Raw genomic sequence first — 24630 nt, forward strand, 5'->3', positions numbered from 1 at the left:
TGTAAGAACAAGAATAGACTGTCGAGTTTCAGATGAAAGTTCTCTTTTTCTGGCCATTTTGAGCGTTTAATTGACCCCACAAAATGTGATGCTCCAGAAACTCAATCTGCTCAAAGGAAGGTCAGTTTTGTAGCTTCTGTAACGAGCTAAACTGTTTTCAGATGTGTGAACATGATTGCACAAGGGTTTTCTAATCATCAATTAGCCTTCTGAGCCAATGAGCAAACACATTGTACCATTAGAACACTGGAGTGATAGTTGCTGGAAATGGGCCTCTATACAACCAGACATTTGCAGCTAGAACAGTCATTTACCACATTAGCAATGTATAGAGTGTATTTCTTTAAAGTTAAGACTAGTTTAAAGTTATCTTCATTGAAAAGTACAGTGCTTTTCCTTCAAAAATAAGGACATTTCAATGTGACCCCAAACTTTTGAACGGTAGTGTATATACATATACTGTATATATATATATTTTAGACTTAGACTTAGACTTCCTTTTTATTGTCATTCAAATTTTAACTTTACAGTACAAATAAGAACAACATTTTGTTGCATTAGCTCATAGTAGTGCAGGATATAAAAGCAATAAGGTGCATATATAAATAAATAAATAGATTACTGTACAGATAAATATATTGCACTTTTTCATATGCATCCACGTTTATGGATGTATGTTATATTGTCTTTTTATTCCAGCGAGTTAATCCGTTTTTGGGGGGAATTGAGGGGATTATTATGATGCGTTCAAGAGTCTTACGGCCTGAGGGAAGAAGCTGTTACAGAACCCGGAGGTTCTGCTTCGGAGGCTGCGGAACCTCTTTCTAGAGTCCAGCAGTGAAAACAGTCCTTGGTGGGGGTGGGAGGAGTCTTTGCAGATTTTCTGAGCCCTGGTCAGGCAGCGGCTTTTTGCGATCTCCTGGATAGGAGGAAGAGGAGTCCCGATAATCTTTTCCGCCGTCCTCACCACTTTCTCCAGAGAGTGGTGAGGTGAGTATATATATATACGGTGGTGAGTATATATATATATATATATATATATATATATATATATATATATATATATATATATATATATATATATATATATATATATATATATATATATATATATATATATATATAATCCGTTCATGAAAGAGTATATCCGTTCGGCCACCGTGTTCAATGGAGAAGTCTGATTTACAAAATGTGCAGGCAGCATACCCCTTCCCCTTCGAGCTGTCCTGGATGAACTGAAATTATTTTTTCCAATCATTTTGGAACTTGCAAGTACTTCTTCTTCTTACTCGTCGTCGCCATGTCTCTTCTTCGTTTTTCTGCTTCGTCTCTGTTACGTTTTTGGACATTACTACTTGCCGTAGTTTTGAAGCAATGCATGATGGGAATCCGGATGTTGTGTGTCAGTGTATTAACGTGCCGGCTGGAATAAACACACGCTGAGAAATAGCTCCGTGCCTGCCTACTTTATGGGTTATAGATAAACCTATGGATAACGGAGACATATACAATAGTCTCCTTTTCAGGTGAGAGAGGACACCAAAGGCAGTGCCTTAACGCCCCCAATATTGTTGTCCGGGTGGAAATCGGGAGAAATTCGGGAGAATGGTTGCCCCGGGAGATTTTCGGGAGGGGCACTGAAATTTGGGAGTCTCCCGGGAAAATCGGGATTGTTGGCAAGTATGCGCTTATTCCGAAACGATTAGCCCTGAGCCAGAGAAATAAGCGTGATCACGTTACTTTTTAAGCAGTTAATATTTCTAATTTTTCGAGCCGGTGTTGTGGCGAGACATGCTCCCCATTGGAATTCATGCACCCCTAGCATCTGCGCCTGTGAATGAATCCAAGGAATGAGGAAATTTAATTTTATCCAGTCTTCATTGGCTTTCAGTTAAATTCCGCATTTAGTTTAAGATTTTAGTCGTGACATTCCGTGCATTGCATGGTGGGGCTCCTCAGTACATGACTGACTTGTTATGCCCCTCCTCTTCAGGGCGCAGCCTCCGGTCTTCAGGCCAGGGTCTTCTAAAGATCCCGAAAACTCGTTTTAAAACCCGTGGAGACCTGGGGCCGTACTTATCAAGCTTCTTAGAGTGCCATTTTACACTTAAGTCCTGAGAATTTGCGAAATTTAGTCGTACTCTCACACTTAAGAATAAAAGCTTTTTATCAACGTTCTTAAGTCTAAGAATCACTCCTACTCTCCACGATATTTAAGAGACCTTCAGAGGTGTCTTAAGTGGTTAGGAGTTGCCAGCAGGGGATGGCACTGAGGCGAGAGAGACGTGCGCGAACGTTCAGGGAGAGGAACAATGTTTTTTGTTTTTTTGATGACGAGCAGCTGATCAAACGGTATCGTTTAGACAGAGCGGATATTATTTTTGTCACAGATTTAATACTTTTCGATTCCTTGTTGATTTCTGCATGTGTCTGCAGTGGGCTACTATATATAGAGCCACCCACACAAGTTTCAAATTAGTTGCCTAATTAATGAATTGGAAAGAAAATGTTATGACAGTAGCGCATGTGTGTGGCCATGAGGTGAGTGACGTCAGTGAGTGTGTGGGCGAGAGAAGAGAGGGAGCGGTAGCGTGAGTGCCGGCGGGGACTAGTTTGTTTTGTATTATTTTGTAGTTTATTGAAAAAATATACACTCCCATTGTCCACTTAAATATTTCCAAGATATTTATTTATTCTTAGACAACGGATTCCCTTCCGTGATTGGTCATTTCTATGGACACAGAAATGACATCACCTAAAATTCCGTTTACGGCACATAGTAATGTCGTAATTCAGCTCTGAGTGTGACACTTAAGATTCAGTCCTACACTTCGCTGAAAGTGTGAGTAAGACGCTTGATAACTAACTTTTAAGTGCAGCTTTCAGCGAAGAATTTATTTACTCTTAAGTCAACTCTTAGCAGACTTCTTAGGAGTAATTCTAAGAAGCTTGATAAGTACGGCCCCTGGCATTCCAGACTATAGTACCCAGACTCTGGAACAACTTGCACCAGTCCCTCCGTGATCTTGACTGTAATTTGAAACTTTTTAAGAAACATTTGAAAACTTCTCTTTTTAGTAAAGCTTTTAGTTAATGCACCTTTTAACTATCATTTTTAATTCACTTTGTATCCTTTTTATGATGTTGCCCCTTGTTTTAATTGAATTGTTGTTTTACTTCACCTATGTTTTGTACAGCGCTTTGTGATTGTATCTGTGAAAAGCGCCTCATAAATAAAATGTACTTACTTTCTTACTTACTAATCACGCATTTGAAGGTATCTTTCACCCCAATACAATCGTTACACTAAATAGCACTACATTTTTATTTAGTCATTTAATAAAACCTGTCATTTAATGCATGTTTCACACTACAAACTATTAAACAATAAAATTGTTTAGTTTGTGGTTTCATGCGAAGATGTTAAAAATCAATTGTCACAAGGCATACTGGAGGACTTCCAGTTTCTAAGCAAAATTAAAAACCTTATAAATCATGAATTTGAACTTTTTTAATGTAAGACATTTATATTCATTAATTAAATAGAAAAATGTTATTTAATGTACTGATTACACTTTCGTGAAAGATTTGTTCCACGTTTCTTGGATTTATATGCATGTTCAGATGCATGAATTGCAATCAGGAGCCGGCTTAGATTATTTGTACTTTTTTATTTTATTTAATTTTTTTAATGGATTTTTAGACACATACAATTGATAAGAGTTGTCTAAAATACATTAAATGCTGTTTTTCCCCCAACAGGTAAAAATAATAATAATAGTAATTAGGGGTGTGGGAAAAAATCGATTCGAATTCGAATCGCTATTCTCACGTTGTGCGATTCAGAATCGATTCTCCTTTTTAAAATATCGATTTTTTAAATTATTATTTTATTTTTTATTTTTATTTTTTTTAATTAATCAATCCAACAAAACAATACACAGCAATACCATAACAATGCAATCCAATTCCAAAACCAAACAAGCAACACTCAGAACAGCAATAAACAGAGCAATTGAGAGGAGACAAAAACACGACACAGAACAAACCAAAAGTAGTGAAACACAAATGAATATTATCAACAACAGTATCAATATTAGTTACAATTTCAACATAGCAGTGATTAAAAATCCCTCATTGACATTATCAGTAGACGTTTATAAAAAAAAAAAAAAGAACAATAGTGTCACAGTGGCTTACACTTGCATCGCATCTCATAAGCTTGACAACACACTGTGTCCAATATTTTCACAAAGATAAAATAAGTCATATTTTTGGTTCATTTAATAGTTAAAACTAATTGACATTATTGCAATCAGTTGATAAAACATTGTCCTTTACAATTATAAAAGCTTTTTACAAAAATCTACTACTCTGCTTGCATGTCAGCAGACTGGGGTAGATCCTGCTGAAATCTATGTATTGAATGAATAGAGAATCCTTTTGAATCGGGAAAAAATCGTTTTAGAATCGAGAATCGTGTTGAATTGAAAAAAAAATTGATTTTGAATCGAATCGTGACCCCAAGAATCGATATTGAATCGAATCGTGGGACACCCAAAGATTCACAGCCCTAATAGTAATACATTAAGTAAGAAACCACAGACAGGTGTCAACATAAAATCCCAGACAGCTGCATTTCAGAATGGCCTTACAGAGATATAGCAACCCACAAGCACATAAAAGGCTCATCAACCACCCACATTTCAATTGTGATTCAATCAGGGTTAATTTGGAGATCAGTTTCTCCTACATGTCTCAGAAAGGCACCCCGCAGTTCTTGAAACTTTGCAGGACAACCATTTCATGTCAGCCCAGTTTTAGAAAATAATGAACAATCCAGCGGGTGTGGCAATGAGGCGCTGTTGCCTTCCAATCTAACACAATGAGTCTTCTGGCCAACAAAGTGGTGAATGGTACAAGACTCTTTTTGGATTTGTTGATGGTACAAAACCCAAAACCAGTGAAGTTGGCACGTTGTGTAAATGGTAAATAAAAACAGAATACAATGATTTGCAAATTATTTTCAATTTATATTCAATTGAATAGACTGCAAAGACAAGATATTTAATGTTCGAACCAAGAAACTTCATTTTTTTTTGCAAATAATCATTAACTTAGAATTTAATGGCAGCAACACATTGCAAAAAAGTTGGCACAGGGGCGTTTTTACAACTGTGTTACATGGCCTTTCCTTTTAACAACACTCCGTAAAGGTTTGGGAACTGAGGAGACACATTTTTGAAGCTTTTCAGGTGGAATTATTTCCGATTCTTGCTTGATGTACAGCTTCATAATGCGCCACACATTTTCAATGGGAGACAGGTCTGGACTTCAGGCAGGCCAGTCTAGTACCCGCACTCTTTTACTACAAAGCCACACTGTTGTAACATGTGCAGAATGTGGCTTGGCTTTGTATTGCTGAAATAAGCAGGGGCGTCCATGAAAAAGACGTTGCTTGGATGGTTGCTCCAAATTCCAAATGAGCTAATATTTGCAAAAGTTAAATATCTTGTCTTTGCAGTCTATTCAATTGAATATAAGTTGAAAAGGATTTGCAAATCATTGTATTCTGTTTTTATTTACCATTTACACAACGTGACAACTTCACTGGTTTTGGATTTTGTAGATGACTGAGGTGCTACCCCAAATAGTCCACTTAAAATATTCGGTCCAATCATTTGGCCAGTGACCACTGACAATGTGTTAAAAGGTTTTGTCCGATAGCTGTTCAGGAATGGGCAGAGCCAAAACATGTGTATTAAATTAACTAGATCCTGTTTACACACATCACATATCACAGATATGACATCATACACTGCAACAACTGAAATCTAAGTAAGATTAAATATCTCAAATAAGGGTGATATTTGCTTATTTTCTGTCTGATAAGATCATTCTTCTCACTACGCAGATTTTGTGTTAGAGTGTTTTACTTGTTTTAAGTGTTTTGGTCCTAAATGATCTCAGTAAGATATTACAGCTTGTTGCAGAGATTTGATGACCTATATTGAGTAAAACATGCTTGAAACTAGAATATCAACTGTTGCAAAGCTGTGTCATCAACACTCACAAGTATAAAACTACTTTTTTAAAGTAATAATTTCTTATTTCAAGCATGAAAAAAAAAATCATGATGCTGAGCGCATATCATTATGTCAAGATAATGGCACTAGCATTTACTTCATTTAAGAATATTCTTCAACATATTGAGCAAAAAGGTCTCTTTTTTTTTCTACCAAGAAAAGTGCACTTGTTATTAGTGAGGATATACTTATTTTAAGGTATTTTTGGGTTCATTGAGGTTAGCTAATTTTACTTGTTTTGGAAAGTCTTTTTCTTGTTCTATTGGCAGATCATTTTGCTAACTTCTAATAAAATACCTCTAATTTTTGTATTTTTTTTTCTTGTTTTTGAACACTGACTTTTTGCAGTGTACATCTTCGCTAAACGGACCTTGGTATAATAGGTACGATATATTAGCTTGCATTGAATACTATTCAATTCGACTTATGAACTCTACTTAAGATCTCCGTCCAGCTATCCTCAGACAGACTCATACCCGAATCCCCCTTTTAATCTCTACATTTTTAACGTTAATGTTCAAACGTGACGTTTGCGACCACTTACTCTAGTATTACAGTCAAGTATGATGATTTTCCGTGTAGTTAACAAGCGTTTTCTGATGAACAAAGACAGACCCTGGAGCTAGGGACGGGCACCTAATTCAGTCCGGGTACCGATTCACGTAAAATCGAACGTTGTCATATTTAGATACCTTTGTTGTACATGCACTTGCACTTGGCGGGAAAACAGGTGTACTCTATTTAGAGGGGACTACCTCTAGGTAATGTTGCAATTTCCCATGCCAATGAAGCTAGCATGCTCGACAGAGTAAGGCGCCACGTTAAAAATGGGCTAGCTCAATGCTAACTTCCATTGGATGTGCCATAAACATGCTACTGATTAGCATGGCGATTCTAACACCTCCAAATTTGATAATAAAAACGACAACCAAGATGCACGTTACAATCAAACAGCTGGTGTGTAATGGGTACAATACGTACAGTACAAACACTTTTCAGGGCTCAAAAAGGACAAGACTGGCACGTTCAACTTAAGGATAAAGATTACTTCCTGACTCTGACAAACTGAAATGTACACAAATGAGACTCAGAAGTGTAGGAACAATGGGAGACCGGGCTTTCTGCTCCGCCGCTCCCAGTCTGTGGAACGCTTTCCCTGACCACCTGAGGGCACCACAGCCTTTTTTTAGATATATGCAAACTAGTTTTAGCTATTTGGCTGTTCTAGTTTTTATTTTTATTTATTTTTTATTATCTTTTTATTTTTTTTTAATACACTGTAGCACTTTGAGGTTGTTTACTCCAGTCATTTTCAACCAGTGTGCCGCGGCACACTAGTGTGCCGTGAGAGGTCGTCAGGTGTGCCGTGAGAAATTATTTAATATCTCCTAATTAACCATTGTCGGGTGACCGTGCTATAATAAAGTGCGGCAGATAATGTAATACTCATCTATTTCAGCAGGTGGCAGCAGAGGGCGATAAATACCTGTAAAGACAATCGCGTTAGCCTGCGCATCACGTGACAGTGACAGTTTGGGATCACAGCAAGAGGAGGCGAGCAAGTGACAGTGATGGAGAAGTTTTTGAGAAGGGAAAATGCAAATGGCGAACAGGGTCCTGGACAAAGTTTTCAAGTTTATTCACAATACTATAGAACAATTACAATATTAGTGAATATCATTTAAAGATATCGGTAAGTGAAAAGGTCCCCCAAATAAGCTAGAAGAAGCTTTTGACAGGGGGTCCAAAGGACAGTATATACATGGAATGATGAAAAATGGTAGCAAGCACAACAACAACAAAAAAAACCAACAACGCTATATGATAAACACAAGATAATAATACTAAAGCATGCATACACATACACACATACATTCATTCGACCATGCAAAACCCAACAGTAGTCAACCCCACATGAGGCATTAGAGATAGGTGGTTAATAGGTAAGTTTTCAGTTTCTTTTTGAAGTTGGGGAATGGATACAGCATCTTGGGGCTCTCATTAAGCCGGTTCCAAATCTTAGGTCCCCTGCATACAACACTTCGATCGGTACAAGCCAGTAGACGATGTTTACCTGATATCAGATCTAAGTTACGAGTGCTGTGGGCATGCTGGGGATGGTAGATAGGAACCAAGCTACAGAGCCTAAGATTCAGCCTGTGGATGACTTGATAGGTTAAACAAGCATTTTGATAAATATTGAACTCTGTCAGTCTTAAAAGATGATAATTATGAAATAGATGTCGAGTGGGGGCATTCAACTTGGACCATGACAGGGCCCGTATGATTTTCTTTTGCATAGATTCTAATTTGTGAAGGTAGGTAGGGAAGGTTTTACACCAGATGACACTACAGTAGTTTAGATGTGGTTCAAAAAGAGTTTTATATAGGGTAAGTAGAGCATACAGAGGAAGATAATGACGAAAGTGAAAGAACAGGCCAACCTATTTGGATAATTTGTTTAACAGATGGCTAATGTGACATTTGAAATTGAGATATTTGTCAATGATGACCCCCGGGAATTTTGTGGAATACACTCTCTGTATTTTCCTGCCCATTGATGTTAACATGGCAGTGCACAGTATTTGTCCGGTTTTTATTAGAATGAAATAAAATAAAATTTGTTTTATTAACATTAAGTGAGAGCTTATTGCATTTGAACCAGGAATCCACTTTCACAAGCTCTGAATTGACAGTTACTTGTAGATCGTGGAGGCTCCTGTGTGAGGTAAACAAATGTGTATCATCAGCAAAAATTATTTTATGAAAAGTTTCGGAGGAGTTTACAAAATCATTTATATATAGGATAAAAAGGAGAGGCCCCAAGATGGATCCCTGGGGAACCCCATAATTGATGGTCAAACAGGGTGAATTGTGATCATTGACGAATACACATTGTTGCCTTCTGTATAGGTAAGAACGAAACCAATCAAGAGGTACCCCTCTGACACCATAGTGGTATAGCTCATATAATAAAATCTCAAAGTCTATTGTGTCAAAGGCCTTGGACAGATCCAAAAAAATACCAATACCACATTTTCCTTCTTCGATACCTTTTCCAAGAGGTCGAGTATATACAGGTGGTACTTTTTTTACGAAAACCATATAGGGAGGGGACAAGGATATCTAGTTTTTCTAGTCAAAATTCTGACCCAGATGAAGGCTCTAGTATGAGTGGTCTACAAAATAAAAAAAGACGGTGAGCTCGAGGCAATAAAGCGAAAGCTATCTTTCATTTGGATTGACTTTCACCGGGGATGCGACAGCACCGACTCCGCAGTGCTTGGTGTGTGGTGAGAAGCTATCCAATAGCGCCATGGTGCCAAGCAAGCTTAAACGCCATCTCCAAACGAAACACCCCGATGGACTATTTTGTACGCTTACGTACAAACAATGAGAAACAGGCAACTTTTCTGAGAAAAACCACAAAGGTAAACAAGAGAGCCCTCAAAGCTTGCTACCTTGTTGTTGAACTCGTAGCTAAATCAAAAAAGTCCCACACTGTGGCAGAAACATTAATACTGCGAGCTTGTAAAGCCATTGTAATAGTAGTGAGTATAAATACATTTAGAAAATTATAATATTAACTATATGTATTGTGTCATTTTGGTTGGTGGTGTGCCGCAGGATTTTGTAAATGTACAAAGTGTGCCACGGCTTAAAAAAGGTTGAAAATCACTGGTTTACTCAATGTAAAGTGCTTTTTACAAATAAAATCTATTATTATTATTATCAGGAAAACAAGATATACAGACTAAATAATGCAGTTATAAGCTCAATGTTAAATGTTTTCTTTAACAAAATGTTTTATTATGGAACAAATTAACATTTATTACCACTTGAACACACACAAATGTACAAAAAATTTGTACCGTGGAGTACCGGTATCGATTCCTAGGTACTGTGAATTAGTACTGTATCGATTTAAATCCCTACTTAAAACAGATTAATACAATTTCCATTATTTCCATTAGGAAAGCTTATAATAAAGTATTATTTTATTCTACAGTGAGGTAAATACGTATTTGATCCCTGTGCTGATGGTGTACAAGTTTATGAACAGTCTAGACGTTTTATATTAAAATAATTTTTAAAAATCCAGGGAAAAAAATCCATTAAATGAATAAAAACATAGTCAAAAATAAATGTGGATAGCATAATTTTTTTTCTTACTGTGTTAAACCAATATGCTTATTGTTCAACTACAATCTGAGATAATAAAACAAACAACTAATTTCCAGACATTTATCAAAACGCCATTTTACTTTTTTCAGTAAAACTCTCCTGTTCTGTTAGCTACTTTTACTGATTTTACGAAATATATATATCTCCGATTCGACTGGGGAAAGGGAAGACAATATTGCTCCTGTTTGGGAGCGGGGCAAAGTTGTGAGGGTTTGTACCTCCCTGAGAGCTCCGGACTTCTTATCAGGCACCATCTTCCTGTCTGGAAGCTTCTTCACCATCACCCTTATTGCGTTTATCATTTGCCGCCTGCATGGCCGCCAAGCACCACTGAGTGTGCGGCGCAGGGCCAGTGGGTACTGGCGGGGTAGATGTACCACTCGATAAAAAGACAAAATGTTGCCTCTCTGAGTCGACTTTGGACAGCAGTCTATGTGGCAATACACAATTATATACATACAATATACACACTTTTACATGAAAATGCTGTTAAGTGAATGCATTGTGTGTGAATACTGCGAGTTCTCATATTAAAAAGAGACAAATGTGAGGTAGATTACGTATTTGGACTCAAGGAGACAGGGTTAGGTTTAAATAAACTCTGCTTCTTGCTACTCCTTATCGGACATGATGAATTGTGCAAGTGTAACCATGTGAGTTTTTTTATTTTTTATGTGACTTTGCTAATCAAACGTGCTCGAATCAAATAAAACCGTAATCATAACCACGACTGCAAAAAAGTCAACATGAGGCCGAAGAAAATTGTGAGTGCCAGCACTTTGATGAAGAAGGTGATAGGGCACGGCCTGCAGGCCGCATGCGGCCCCGTTAAGTTAAAATTTAGAGTTAAAGTACCAATGATAGTCACACACACACTAGGTGTGGTGAAAATTATCCTCTGCATTTGACCCATCCCCTTGTTCACCCCCTGGGAGGTGAGGGGAGCAGTGAGCAGCAGCGGTGGCCACGCTCGGGAATCATTTTTGGTGATTTAACCCTCAATTCCAACCCTTGATGCGGAGTGCCAAGCAGGGAGGTAATGGGTCCCATTTTTATAGTCTTTGGTATGACTCGGCCGGGGTTTGAACTCACGACCTACCGATCTCAGGGCGGACACTCTAACCACAAGGTCACTGAGCAGGATTCTCATACCGGCGCCATTATGACGTGCAGTGCTGTTTTTAAATTAACGTAAGTCTTGAACTATAGCAAGTATTTCAATGGTCGAAATCTGCGGTTTTGAGTGTTATAGCAGTTATTACGGTAATATACACTACCGTTCAAAAGTTTGGGGTCACCCAAACAATTTTGTGGAATAGCCTTCATTTCTAAGAACAAGAATAGACTGTCGAGTTTCAGATGAAAGTTCTCTTTTTCTGGCCATTTTGAGCGTTTAATTGATCCCACAAATGTGATGCTCCAGAAACTCAATCTGCTCAAAGGAAGGTCAGTTTTGTAGCTTCTGTAACGAGCTAAAATGTTTTCAGATGTGTGAACATGATTGCACAAGGGTTTTCTAATCATCAATTAGCCTTCTGAGCCAATGAGCAAACACATTGTACCATTAGAACACCGGAGTGATAGTTGCTGGAAATGGGCCTCTATACACCTATGTAGATATTGCACCAAAAACCAGACATTTGCAGCTAGAATAGTCATTTACCACATTAGCAATGTATAGAGTGTATTTCTTTCAAGTTAAGACTAGTTTAAAGTTATCTTCATTGAAAAGTACAGTGCTTTTCCTTCAAAAATAAGGACATTTCAATGTGACCCCAAACTTTTGAACGGTAGTGTACGTCACAGCAGCTCAGACCAGGAACAAACCAGTTTGTTTTCAGAGCAGCCGGCTCGAAACGCGTGTGTCAGAAACTGATACGGAAGCAGATTTATACGTGATAATGTATCATATTGTAGTGGTTTATTACACCTTGCATTCATATTTTGCGTTTTTTTTTTTTTTTTTTACATTTTTGTTGTTTTGCTGGGTCTGAGAAGTTAAAAGAGGAGTTCATATGTTGTTAATATTCAGTGTTTTATTGTTCATAGTTAATATTGTAAATCCCACTTTCTTTATTTTAATGTACATTTTGGGTGTCCCATTCAGTAAAAAACTGTAAAATTATATTCCGTTTTTTTTTAGGTGGTCTGTCATAACTTTATTAGAGTTCTATCGGACATTGTGACTTTTGGTGTTAGTGATCCCGAAAAAAAGGGACCCCAACACACATACTGTACAGCAGATTTTTACAGCTAAATGTGTAAACTGAGCGTTCCAGGTTCAATCCCCACCTACTACCAACCTCGTCACGTCCGTTATGTTCTTGAGCAAGACACTTCACCCTTGCTCCTGATGGGTCGTGGTTAGCGCCTTGCATGGCAGCTCCCACCATCAGTGTGTGAATGTGTGTGTGAATGGGTGAATGTGGAAATACTGTCAAAGCGCTTTGAGTACCTTGATATACTTATTTATTTTTTGTTTTTATTAAGTCATTGGTGGAGCTAAGGATAATATTTGATTATTGTTTTTAATATTGTTGTGCAGCACTTTGGAAACATTTGTGTTGTTTAAATGTGCTATATAAATAAAGTGGATTGGATTGAAGGTAGAAAAGCGCTATACAAGTATAACCCATTTACCATTTACTATTATAGGTTGTTAATATTCAGTGTTTTATTGTTCATAGTTAATATTGTAAATCCCACTTTCTTTATTTTAATGTACATTTTGGGTGTCCCATTCAGTAAAAAACTGTAAAATTATGTTCCGTTTTTTTAGGTGGTCTGTCATAACTTTTTTAGAACTCTATCGGACATTGTGACTTTTGGTATTAGTGTTCCTGAAAAAAAGGGACCCCAACACACATACTGTACAGCAGATTTTTACAGCCAAATGTGTAAATATAATTTATACACACATACATATTGGCCCCCCAGACACATTTTTTTCTCTCAATGCGGCCCCCGAGTCAACATAATTGCCCAGCTCTGTGATTTAAAAAACAAAATCGACTTTTTAATAAATCATATTTTTTATTTGTAAAGATTGAATATAATTTATTTATTTATTTAACTCTGTCCTGTCCAGCCACTCAGACAAATCCATCCATACATCCATTTTGTTGATGTAGATCAGGGGTGTCAAACTCATTTCAGCTCAGGGGCCGCATGGCGAAAAAATCTGTGCAATAAAAATAAAAAATAAAAACAACTTCAGATTGTTTTCTTTGTCTTACTTTGGCCAAAGATTTAACAAACACATTGTGAAAATATTACAATAAAAATATAGAAAAAAATACCGGCAGTGGTAAAGTTTAGATCCATGAAGGAAAGAAAAAAGTGAATGAATACATTTAAATATGCATAAAAATGTGTTTTCTTTTGTATTATTTTGTTTTAATGAATTATGTAACGTTTATGACAACCTTTTTCCAAAACACAACATAGAATGTGAGATGTAACAGGATAATACATACATTTATCATTCCTTTTCAAAACAGTTACAAAAAAGTGGGACCCCAAAAATTGACAGTGGGACCCCATTTTTATGACTTGACGGGGTCCCTGGGACCTCATTTTGAGAATTCCTAGCGCCAAAACTGATGGAGTATTGTTGCGTGCAAAACAGCAGCACGTGGCTGTGGCTTGCGGGCCGGTTCTAATACTAATCAAATATCATCCCGGGGGCCATAGATCACTCATTCCTGGCCGGATCTGGCCCGCGGGCCCTGACTTTGACACATAGGATGATGGATGATCATATCTGCTGTACAGATTCTCTTTTTGCCTTATTTGTATTTGACTTTGATACCGTCATTTCCGGACTATAAGCCGCACCTGACTATAAGCCGCACCAGCTAAATTTAGGGGAAAATACAGATTGCTCCATATATAAGCCGCACCCGACTATAAGCCGCAGGGTTTTGATGTGTAATTAGCGTAGTATATAGGGGTTCCTGCTACCACGGAGGGGATTGTCGGGACAGAGATGACTGTTTGGGAACGCAAAGCGTCCCGTTTATTAACTATAAATCTTTCAATCATTCAATCAAACTTTCACATCTTTGACATGGCGAACAGCACTCGTGCAGAGTACAAATAATACAACGGTGCAAAGTAATACAAAGTGCTCGCCTGTACGTTATCAAAATAACCAGCCTACCGGTATATGAAAAGTCAGTCTTTAATCATTGTGTCATCGTCTTCCTCCTGCGTACTAAAACCACCGAAATCCTCTCCGTCGGTGTCGGAGAAGAACAGGCCGTATATAAGCCGCACCCTTGTATAAGCCGCAGGGACCAGAACGAGGGGAAAAAGTAGCGGCTTATAGTCCGGAAATTACGGTACATGGATTTATATTCATGTTTGGTGCAGCCGGACTGGAGCAGGAGGGGATAGAAAGAAGGGGAAAAAAAGCGGGGGAAATTGCGGGGACAAGAGAGGATTAAGACAGATGGACAACAACAAAAACAGCAAATACAACATGTACAAATATGATAGTAAAAATGATAGCAAAGAAGCGGTTAGTGAAATAAATATTAATAACACAGAAATGACAATTAACGTTATTGCACTACAACTGCAGCAATACAAATACAAAAACAAATAGCACCATTGATAATGAATAATAATAATAATTACCTCTATTAGCAATAATACAATTGTTTCAAATGCAACGACACATACAGTCGTGGTCAAAAGTTGACATACACTTGTAAAGAACATAATGTCATGGCTGTCTTGAGTTTCCAATCATTTCTACAACTCTTATTTTTTTGTAATTGGAGCACATACTTGTTGGTCACAAAAAACATTCATGAAGTTTGGTTCTTTTATGAATTTATTATGGGTCTACTGAAAATGTGAGCAAATGTGCTGGGTCAAAAGTATACATACAGCAATGTTAATATTTGCTTACATGTCCCTTGGCAAGTTTCACTGCAATAAGGCGCTTTTGGTAGCCATCCACAAGCTTCTGCTTGAATTTTTGACCACTCCTCTTGACAAAATTGGTGCAGTTCAGCTAAATGTGTTGGTTTTCTGACATGGACTTGTTTCTTCAGCATTGTCCACACGTTTAAGTCAGGACTTTGGGAAGGCCATTCTAAAACCTTCATTCTAGCCTGATTTAGCCATTCCTTTACCACTTTTGACGTGTGTTTGGGGTCATTGTCCTGTTGGAACACCCAACTGCGCCCAAGACCCAACCTCCGGGCTGATGATTTTAGCTTGTCCTGAAGAATTTGGAGGTAATCCTCCTTTTTCATTGTCCCATTAATTCTCTGTAAAGCACCAGTTCCATTGGCAGCAAACCAGGCCCAGAGCATAATACTACCACCGCCATGCTTGACGGTAGGCATGATGTTCCTGGGATTAAAGGCCTCATCTTTTCTCCTCCAAACATATTGCTGGGTATTGTGGCCAAACAGCTCAATTTTAGTTTCATGTGACATCACATGGACAAAGATGAGACTTGTGATTACTAAATTATGTAATAACTCACTTCTGTAAGATGATAGGGGACATTTAAGAATAGTTATTGTAGGTTCAACCATCAATTCTGAACGACTCATGAAACTTAAGTCACTTGTGGTCCATTTCCACAGAAGTGAAAGAAGAAGTTAAGGTAGATAAAGATCAGTGTGTGTGTGTGTGTGTGTGTGTGTGTGTGAGTGTGTGTGTGTGTGTGTGTGTGTGTGTGTGTGTGTGTGTGTGTGTGTGTGTGTGTGTGTGTAACGAACAACTCAGTGCTGCAAGTGTACAAAGTGTGCACTTGCCACACCTTCACTTTCCAAGCCCAATAATAAAATTTAAATAAATCGCCGCACGTGGCCTCTCAGGCAATGACAGCTCCACATAAAACACCATAAATCTGCGGGCAGGATGGCAAAATTATGCTAAAGAGCGCTAACTGATTAGCATTAAACGCGCTCACTTTCTCCCTTTTCCGAGCGCTGAGGCGCAGCGGGTCGTCTCTCCAACCGACAGACAATACCATTAACCTTTGCAATTCGGGCGCCGCCGCCGAGGCACTGACCCCAAAACTTGATGTTGCTACTGAAGGAGGTGGGGGGGGGGATAAATATTTATTAATAAGATTAAAGCACCTGATCTGAGATCACCAAGGAGTTATAGAGTTCATTTGTTACACCCAGCTCATCATCCTTTGACACATTAGCGATATCGCCGTACATACACATGTGTGTGTGTGTGTGTGTGTGTGTGTGTGTGTGTGTGTGTGTGTGTGTGTGTGTGTGTGTGTGTGTGTGTGTGTGTGTGTGTGTGTGTGTGTGTGTGTGTGTCGGCAATGCTTACTTAATGGGGACATCGCTCTGTTTACGCAGTCACCTTTAGAGGACCTCTGATGGTATGGGGACAAAAAAAAGAAACAGGTCCCCTAAAGCAGTGGTCCCCAACCTTTTTGAAGCCGGGGACCGGTCAACATTTGAAAATTTGTCCCACGGGGACAAATTTTGTTTTCATAAAGACATACAATCATGTGTGCTTACGGACTGTATCCCTGCAGACTGTATTGATCTATATTGATATATAATGTATATATTGTGTTTTTTATGTTGATTTAATAAATAAATAAAAAATATATATATATATTTATTTTTTTTAAATTTCTTGCGCGGCCCGGTACCAATCGGCCCGCGGCCCGGTGGTTGGGGAAAATGACAGTCAGATCCATTCTGAAGATGCCTAAATGATTTTTAAGCTTTGGCCCATAAAACATGTTTACTGGTTAGTTTGAGTGTGAGACATTTGCACAGCAGCCCCCTCATCGGGCTGTAGCTGGTACTGCACTCGCTGCTCTGCACACACTTAGGGCTGCAACTAACGATTAATTTGATAATCGATTAATCTGTCGATTTTTACTTCGATTAATCAATTAATAATCGGATAAAAGAGAAACTACATTTCTATCCTTTCCAGTATTTTATTGGAAAAAAAACAGCATACTGGCACCATACTTATTTTGATTATTGTTTCTCAGCTGTTTGTACATGTTGCAGTTTATAAATAAAGGTTTCATAAAAAAATAAATACATTTAAAAAAATATTGCCTCTGCGCATGCGCATAGCATAGATCCTACGAATCGATGACTAAATGAATCGCCAACTATTTTTAGAATAGATTTTAATCGATTAGTAGTTGCAGCCCTACTCACTCTTCTTCTGTGTATAGTTAATCACTTCCACCTGGTCCCCATAACGAAGGTGGTTTGTTTTTTTAAATGGTCCTCAGTAGTAATGTACAAATTTGTGTAAATTATGCACAATTATTTAAATTTGGTCCCCATGAACCATATTAACTCTTTTTCCCCAGGGTTCACAGTAAGAATGATCAGCACATTACTTCATCAATCCAGAGATTAGGACCGAAATCATGGTCCCAATACGGAAAACCATTGCATCTAACAGAGAGCCAAATACTAGAGTCCGTGAACATTGCTCCAAAGTTAGGATATTTTTGTTGTTGTTGATTTAATGTGCGTACAAAAGTAAACATTGACAGGTGCAAAGGCAGCAATATATGATAAAACAAGACGGCAGTTAAAGAAGGACTTCTCTATTCATCCCCGAAAAAACCCGCCAGGTGAACAGCTGATTTTACGACTTCCGGTGCTGATGTAAGACAACCCTCGTCCACAACCCACATAGGATGAACAAATACACTACGGTACTAAGACTATAGTGGCCATTAACAGTTAGCTTCTACAGCTGGGTTGCCCAAAGTGCGGCACAGGTGCCATCTGTGGTCCGTAACTCCTTTGTCATGGGCACAACAAAGGGTTGGAGTTGGGGGTTAAATCACCAAAATGATTCCCGGGCGCGGCGCCGCTGCTGCCCACTGCTCCCCAAGGGGGATGGGACAAATGCAGAGGACAAATTTCACCACATCTAGTGTGTGTGTGACAATCATTGGTACTTTAATCTTAATCTTAATTAAGCACATCACAAAAAACAAAAAATAGAGATCTCATTTGGACCCCTGGTGGGGAAATCTATCAAAATTAGGGTGGTCCCAAAAAGGAGGGATTTGTGTGCGCTTCCATATGAGAACCGGTGAACAAGTTAGGACCTAAATCATGGTCCCAATACGGAAAACCATTGCATCTAACAGAGAGCCAAATACTAGAGTCCGTGAACCTTGCTCCAAAGTTAGGATTTTTTTTGTTGATTTAATGTGCGTACAAAAGTAAACATTGACAGGTGCAAAGGCAGCAATATATGATAAAACAGGACAGCAGCTAAAGAAGGACTTCCCTATTCATCCCCGAAAAAACCCGCCAGGTTAACAGCTGATTTTATGATTTCCGGTGCTGACGTAAGACAACCCGCGTCCCATATGTGAACATAGGATGAACAAATACACTACGGTACTAAGACTATAGTGGCCATTAACAGTTAGCTTCTACAGCTGGGTTGCCTAAAGTGCGATCGTGGTCCGTGAGTCCTTTGTCATCGGCCTTAAGCACATTACAAAAAAACAATAAATAGAGATCTCATTTGCACCCCCTGGTGGTGAAATCTATCAAAATTAGGGTGGTCCCAAAAAGGGGGGATTTTTTCAAATTGACTGTGTGTCGGTTTTAAAAGTGCTCCCCCTCTGGTCAACATATGTGTATATATTTCAGTGAATATCGCACAAAAATGAATATCTTTATATGTATACTTTCACCAAAAAATATATATCCAATATAGAGTTTAAGCAAAAATATATCGAGACACATTTTCGACCATATCGCCCAGCCCTCGGTACTGTTAAAAATGTACAGTATTAGGTATTATGTCAACAAAAACAACAAAAGGTGCAAAGCGTATTGTCAGAAAAGTGGAAAATATCGCAGGGCCGCTGCTTGAAAAAAAATAAAGAAAACGTTACGGTAAAGGCAAACTGTCTAAAAATGAATATTTAAAAATCCTTACTCATTTAAAGTTAAAAAGTACCACTGATAGTCACACACACACACTAGGTGTGGTGAAATTTCTCTCTGCATTTGACTCATCTCCTTGTTCCACCTGGGAGGTGAGGGGAGCAGTGAGCAGCAGTGGTGGCCACACCCGGGAATCATTTTTGGTGATTTAACCCCCAATTCCAACCCTTGATGCTTAGTGCCACGCGGGGAGGTAATGGCTCTCATTTGTATAGTCTTTGGTATGACTCGGCCGGGGTTTGAACTCACGACCTACCGATCTTAGGGCGGACACTCTAACCACAAGGCCACTGAGCAGGCTAATTTAATTAAACAATTGCTACCATAAACCTTTAATGATGGCAACGTTTTCTTAGCTGCCGTACACACAAGCATCAATAATACAACTTAAGTAAATTAAAGTGACAAATAATGTGGGATAAATGCTTACTACCTAAGTTATTATTGGATGTCAGTCTTTTGATGTTTCAGTATAAAGTGGGTCTGGATTAGGTTTTGCCTCATCCCTCACTTAACCTCTTAAGGCCCAAACTGTTTGTTTACATGATTTTTGTATTTCTCTTTGCTATTTGGGCTTATTGGACCCTAATTAGAATAAAAACTAAAATATTTTAATATGATGTACTGAGTCCATAAGTACACAAACGTGTACTTCATGTGTAGTGACATGCACATTTTTATTTTTACACTTTTTTTTCCAAATTACATTGTATGTTATACTCTGACACCACCAGATGGCAGTATAAGTGTCCATATGTCGGCATAAGACCCCAATTCAGTAGTGTACACAATTTTGGAAATAAGAGCTAAAAGGTGCTGTCCACGCATGTGGCCACTAAGCCTTTAGAGCAGACCTGGGCAATTATTTTGACTCGGGGGGCCAAATTTAGAGAAAGAAATGTGTCTGGGGGCCGGTATATCTATTTTTAGGAACACTAATACAAAACCTCACAATAACTTTAATGTCTGATTGAATGCTAAAAACATTATGACAGACCGCCTTAAAAACGGAATGGAATTTCAACTTTTTCTACTGAATGAGACACCCGGAATGTACGTGAAAATAAAGAATGTGGGGTTTACAATATTAACTATGACCGATAAAACACTGAATATTGACATATGAACGTCACACCCCCTCTCTCGATTGACATATTTTACAATCAAGCAAAATGCACAACGAAATATGAACGCAAAGGGTAAAAAAAAAAAACCCTCCTACAATTTTTCGTATTTATCACTAAACTTTAGAACTTTGTTGTGAAAATCTCCTTCCGCGTCTGTCCCTGACACCCGCATTTCAGGCTCTGGAAACGCTCCCCACCCACACTGCTTGGTGCCTCGTCTGAGCTACCATAGTAACTAATTAGAATAGCATAGTAACTAATTAGATTAACATAGTAACTAGTATATTAATGTTAAAGTTAAAGTACCACTGATAGTCACACACACACTGGGTGTGGTGAAATGACCTTCTGCATTTGACCCATACCCTTGCTCCACCCCCTGGGAAGTGAGGGGAGCAGTGAGCAGCGGTGGTGGCCGCGTTCGGGAATCATTTTGGTGATTGGTGATATCATGCAAAAGCCCCGATTTCAACCATTGAAATACTTTGTATAGTTCAAGACTTATGGTCATTTCAAAACACCACTGCACATCATAATGGCAGCTACACTTTCCATCTTTCTTTTGTACGTGCATATAAATGTTTTAAATTATTTTTTCCTCTAAGGTTATATTTCTCCTCTTTAGTTGAGAAGAAATGTTGTACATTCTTTGGTAGCAGGTTATAGATTGCTTTGTACATCATTTTAGCTGTTTGCAATTTTACCAAATCACCAAACTTTAATAATTTTGACTTAATAAATAAAGGGTTTGTATGTTCTCTATATCCAACATTATGTATTATTCTAACTGATCTTTTTTGTAACATGGTTAACGAATGTAGCGCACATTTGTAGTTATTTCCCCATATTTCTGCACAATAAGTCAGATATGGTAACACTAGTGAGCAGTAGAGAATATGAAGTGATTTTTGGCCCAGGACGTGTTTTGTTTTATTCATTATTGAAATGTTTTTTGCTACCTTATGTTGTATGTTTTGTATATGAGATTTCCAGTTCATTTTATCATCTATTAATACTCCCAAAAATCTGGTTTCTTTTACCCTTTCGATGTCTACTCCGTCTATTTGTAATAGACGGAGTAGACATCTAATTTAAGTAATATCTTAAAAATCTAAAAAAGTTATTTGGGAAGGTCCGGTGGGCCGGATTGAAAAGCTCAACGGGCCGCATGTGGCCCCCGGGCCTTAATTTGCCCAGGTCTGCTTTAGAGGTTAAACCGTGACGTTTCCTGCCAAAACCTGATAAGACCAAGAGAATGGGATGATACAGTATTATCTGCTCACAGATGCCACCTGGTGGTAGTTTGAGCACACTGCAGCATCTCCTTCATGCAGGTATCTCACAGGTATGAGGCAACAATTCTCCCAGTTGGGATGTAGGTAAAAAGTTACAGTGCTAATTGTGTTAGCATCTGCTTGTTACTATCAAGTTGCTCCTACTGTATTTTGGTTATCATCCCGCGTCTCCTTCCTCACATCTTGAATAAGCTCTCACAAATGTGTGATAGTCATCTTTTCTCACACTCGGCGCTTCTTCTTCTGGCTCCACCATCTTGATCCGTGCCCTCTGCTATGTCGCTACAGATAACACGTCCAAGACTCTCTTTTTTGGTCACCCAACCCCCCCATCTAATCATAACACAGTATCTTTAGGTTCAGACTTAAAGATAGGGCGTCACCTGGTACTGCTGGTAGTTGTACACGTTGTTGTAGTAGCCCGGGTAGCAGGAAGGCTGGTAGAGGTGTTGGTAGGAGGTGTCCAGCAGCAGATCGGACTGTTGGCTGGCCGTCGGGCTGGAGTGACTTTCTGCACCTGAAAAACACACGACAATGCCTTAATGCAGGGGTCTGCAACCCAGAATGTTGAAAGAGCCATACTGGACCAAAAATACAAAAAAGTAATCTGTCTGGAGCTGCAAAAAATTAAAAGACTTATATAAGTGTTACAATGAAGGCAACACATGATATAAGTCTAACAGATTACTTTTCATTCACAATTGAAGTCAAAAAGTGGCTTTGGAGCAATCAAAGCTGCTCACACAGTCAATAAGGTGGCCACTATGTTTGACACATCCAACTTAATGTGTATTATATTTATCCATGAGAGCATTTTTGTTGTAAATTGTGAGGTGTGTGTTAAAATCATTGTTGTTTTTACAAATGATGACAGATGTGAACAAGAGCATGTATTGTCTTTGTGTGACGATGTAAATGAGGTGTGGTCAGAGGTGGGTAGAGTAGCCAGAAATTGTACTCAATTAAGAGTACTGTTACTTTAGAGATTTATTACTCAAGTAAAAGTAAGGAGTAGTCACCCACATATTTACTTGAGTAAAAGTAAAAAGTATGTTGTGAAAAAACTACTCAAGTACTGAGTAACTGATGAGTGACCTGTTCGTTTAATGAGGACGGCAACAAATAATGCACAAAAACATAAAAATAGTAATGAGCAAATTCAGAGCCAGGAATATCTCTTAAGCCAGGGGTGTCCAAAGTGCGGCCCGCAGCTAATTGTTTACCGGCCCGCCACACATTCTGCAAAAATTGCAAAATTGATAGTATTGCAAAAATAAAAAATAAACATTTAAAAAAGTGGAATGAGGTGAAATCTAACGAGAAAAAGTTGCAATGTTGACACAAAGCTGCCATGCAGGCTGTTTTTTTCTTTTCTTTTGTCTTTCTTTATTTTTATTTTTTTTGCCATTGCTCAAAAAAAAAAAAAAGACAAAAAAAACTATGTTATAAAAAATGATTGACCTATCCAAGATTCCAATTACTTCAAAAATGTCACTTTAAAATGTTTTATGTGGAAAAAATATTGCATATATTGTGTGGTTGCCATATAAAAAAATCAAAGTTTTCTTTGACAAAAGAGCATAAAAACAAGCAAAATAATAGTTCAAATGTAGAATCGACAGATATATCTGAAGTTGATCTCGTAACTTAAGTGTTGAAAGTAAAAAAAAACTAATAAAAACGTATCACTTTATGAGTGGGGGACCTTTTGGATCCCAAACATATTTAGTGGGATTTCATTAATATTTTCACTGATTTCTCAAAAATATTAAAGAATTAAAATCAATGGTGTCCGGCATTATTGATCTTTTAGAGCTCTAATTACTAAATACTGCATATTTCCAGTTTTGCTATAAAAAAAAAACAAAGTTGTCTTTGACAGAAAATCAACCTGAAGTTGATATAGAGATTTACTGTAAGCGTTAAATAAAATATAATAATAATTTGACTTATTTTTTACGTTTTAATGACTGAGACCCTTTATGGTCCCCGGGAGCCCTAAAGGTTAAAAAAAAAATCCATATATTTTGTTATGGTTTGAAAATGGAAAATATCAAAATGGCCGCATGCTTAAATTATTCCGTGTACGGCCCTCAGTGGAAAAAGTTTGGACACCCCTGTCTTAAGCAACTAAAACAATAATATATATTAAATAATAATACATTAACATAAAAAAAATTAAGGCAAATTGAGCCACAATAACTTAACAGCACCATAGGCTTTATCCATGAGAGCATTTTTGTTGTAAATAGTGAGGTGTGTGTGTTAAAATCATGGTTGTTTTTACAAATGATGACAGATGTGAACAAGAGCATGTATTGTCTTAGTGTGATGATGGAAATGAGGTGTGGTTGTGTTGTATATTAAGTATGTGTCCATGGAAGAGCATTTTATGACTTTTCTTAATTTGATTACATGCTGTAGTATGATTTAATTGTCATAATTTTATTGCATGATTTTTGTATCCCTTTAATTTAGGTAGCCAGGGACTGCAGGTGGAAATGAGCTATTTAGCTATAATCTGGTACAGAACATATCTGTCTTTGAGCTTAATGTTTCTGTGTATTGTCCCTTCAAATAAAGACTAAACTAAACTAAGTGTCTGTATTAGCCTACTATCAAAATGACTATGTGTCGCAGGCTGACGCAAATCTTCGTTGACAGAAATGTTGAAATGTAATATTTATTCTACACATTTTTACAACATTGGAAAACATTAATAAAACTTCTCAGAGGGTGAGATAACTCCTGGAAATGACTGTCTTAGAATGGCCAAAGGTATAGATGTGTTTTTCCAAGTTGAAGGAAACGTCAGGCTGTCTTCTTCTAATGGATTTATTACAATCTTTGCAAGCTGGATAACGTTTGCTGTGGTCTGGAACAACATGGCACACAAACAACTGTCATACATGCAGCCAATATTACATACAGATAATGTGTCATGAGACAAAGCAAATACAGAGGACATAAGTAAAGGACATTAAATGAGCTC

At 37.9% G+C, this 24630-nt stretch overlaps 1 protein-coding gene across 2 annotated transcripts in view; it reads right to left on the reverse strand.

The window, feature by feature from the left end:
* dmrt1 (doublesex and mab-3 related transcription factor 1) overlaps nucleotides 1-24630 on the reverse strand; it is a 100407-nt gene that overhangs the window by 53608 nt on the left and 22169 nt on the right. For both annotated transcript variants that reach the window (XM_062025105.1, XM_062025104.1), the window contains exon 3: nucleotides 22022-22155. In XM_062025105.1, the coding sequence (XP_061881089.1) occupies nucleotides 22022-22155 (134 nt within the window). The remainder of the gene's footprint in view (nucleotides 1-22021; nucleotides 22156-24630) is intronic.

This window comes from Entelurus aequoreus, linkage group LG17 (assembly GCF_033978785.1).
Source record: "Entelurus aequoreus isolate RoL-2023_Sb linkage group LG17, RoL_Eaeq_v1.1, whole genome shotgun sequence".
In the NCBI taxonomy this organism is placed as follows: domain Eukaryota; kingdom Metazoa; phylum Chordata; class Actinopteri; order Syngnathiformes; family Syngnathidae; genus Entelurus; species Entelurus aequoreus.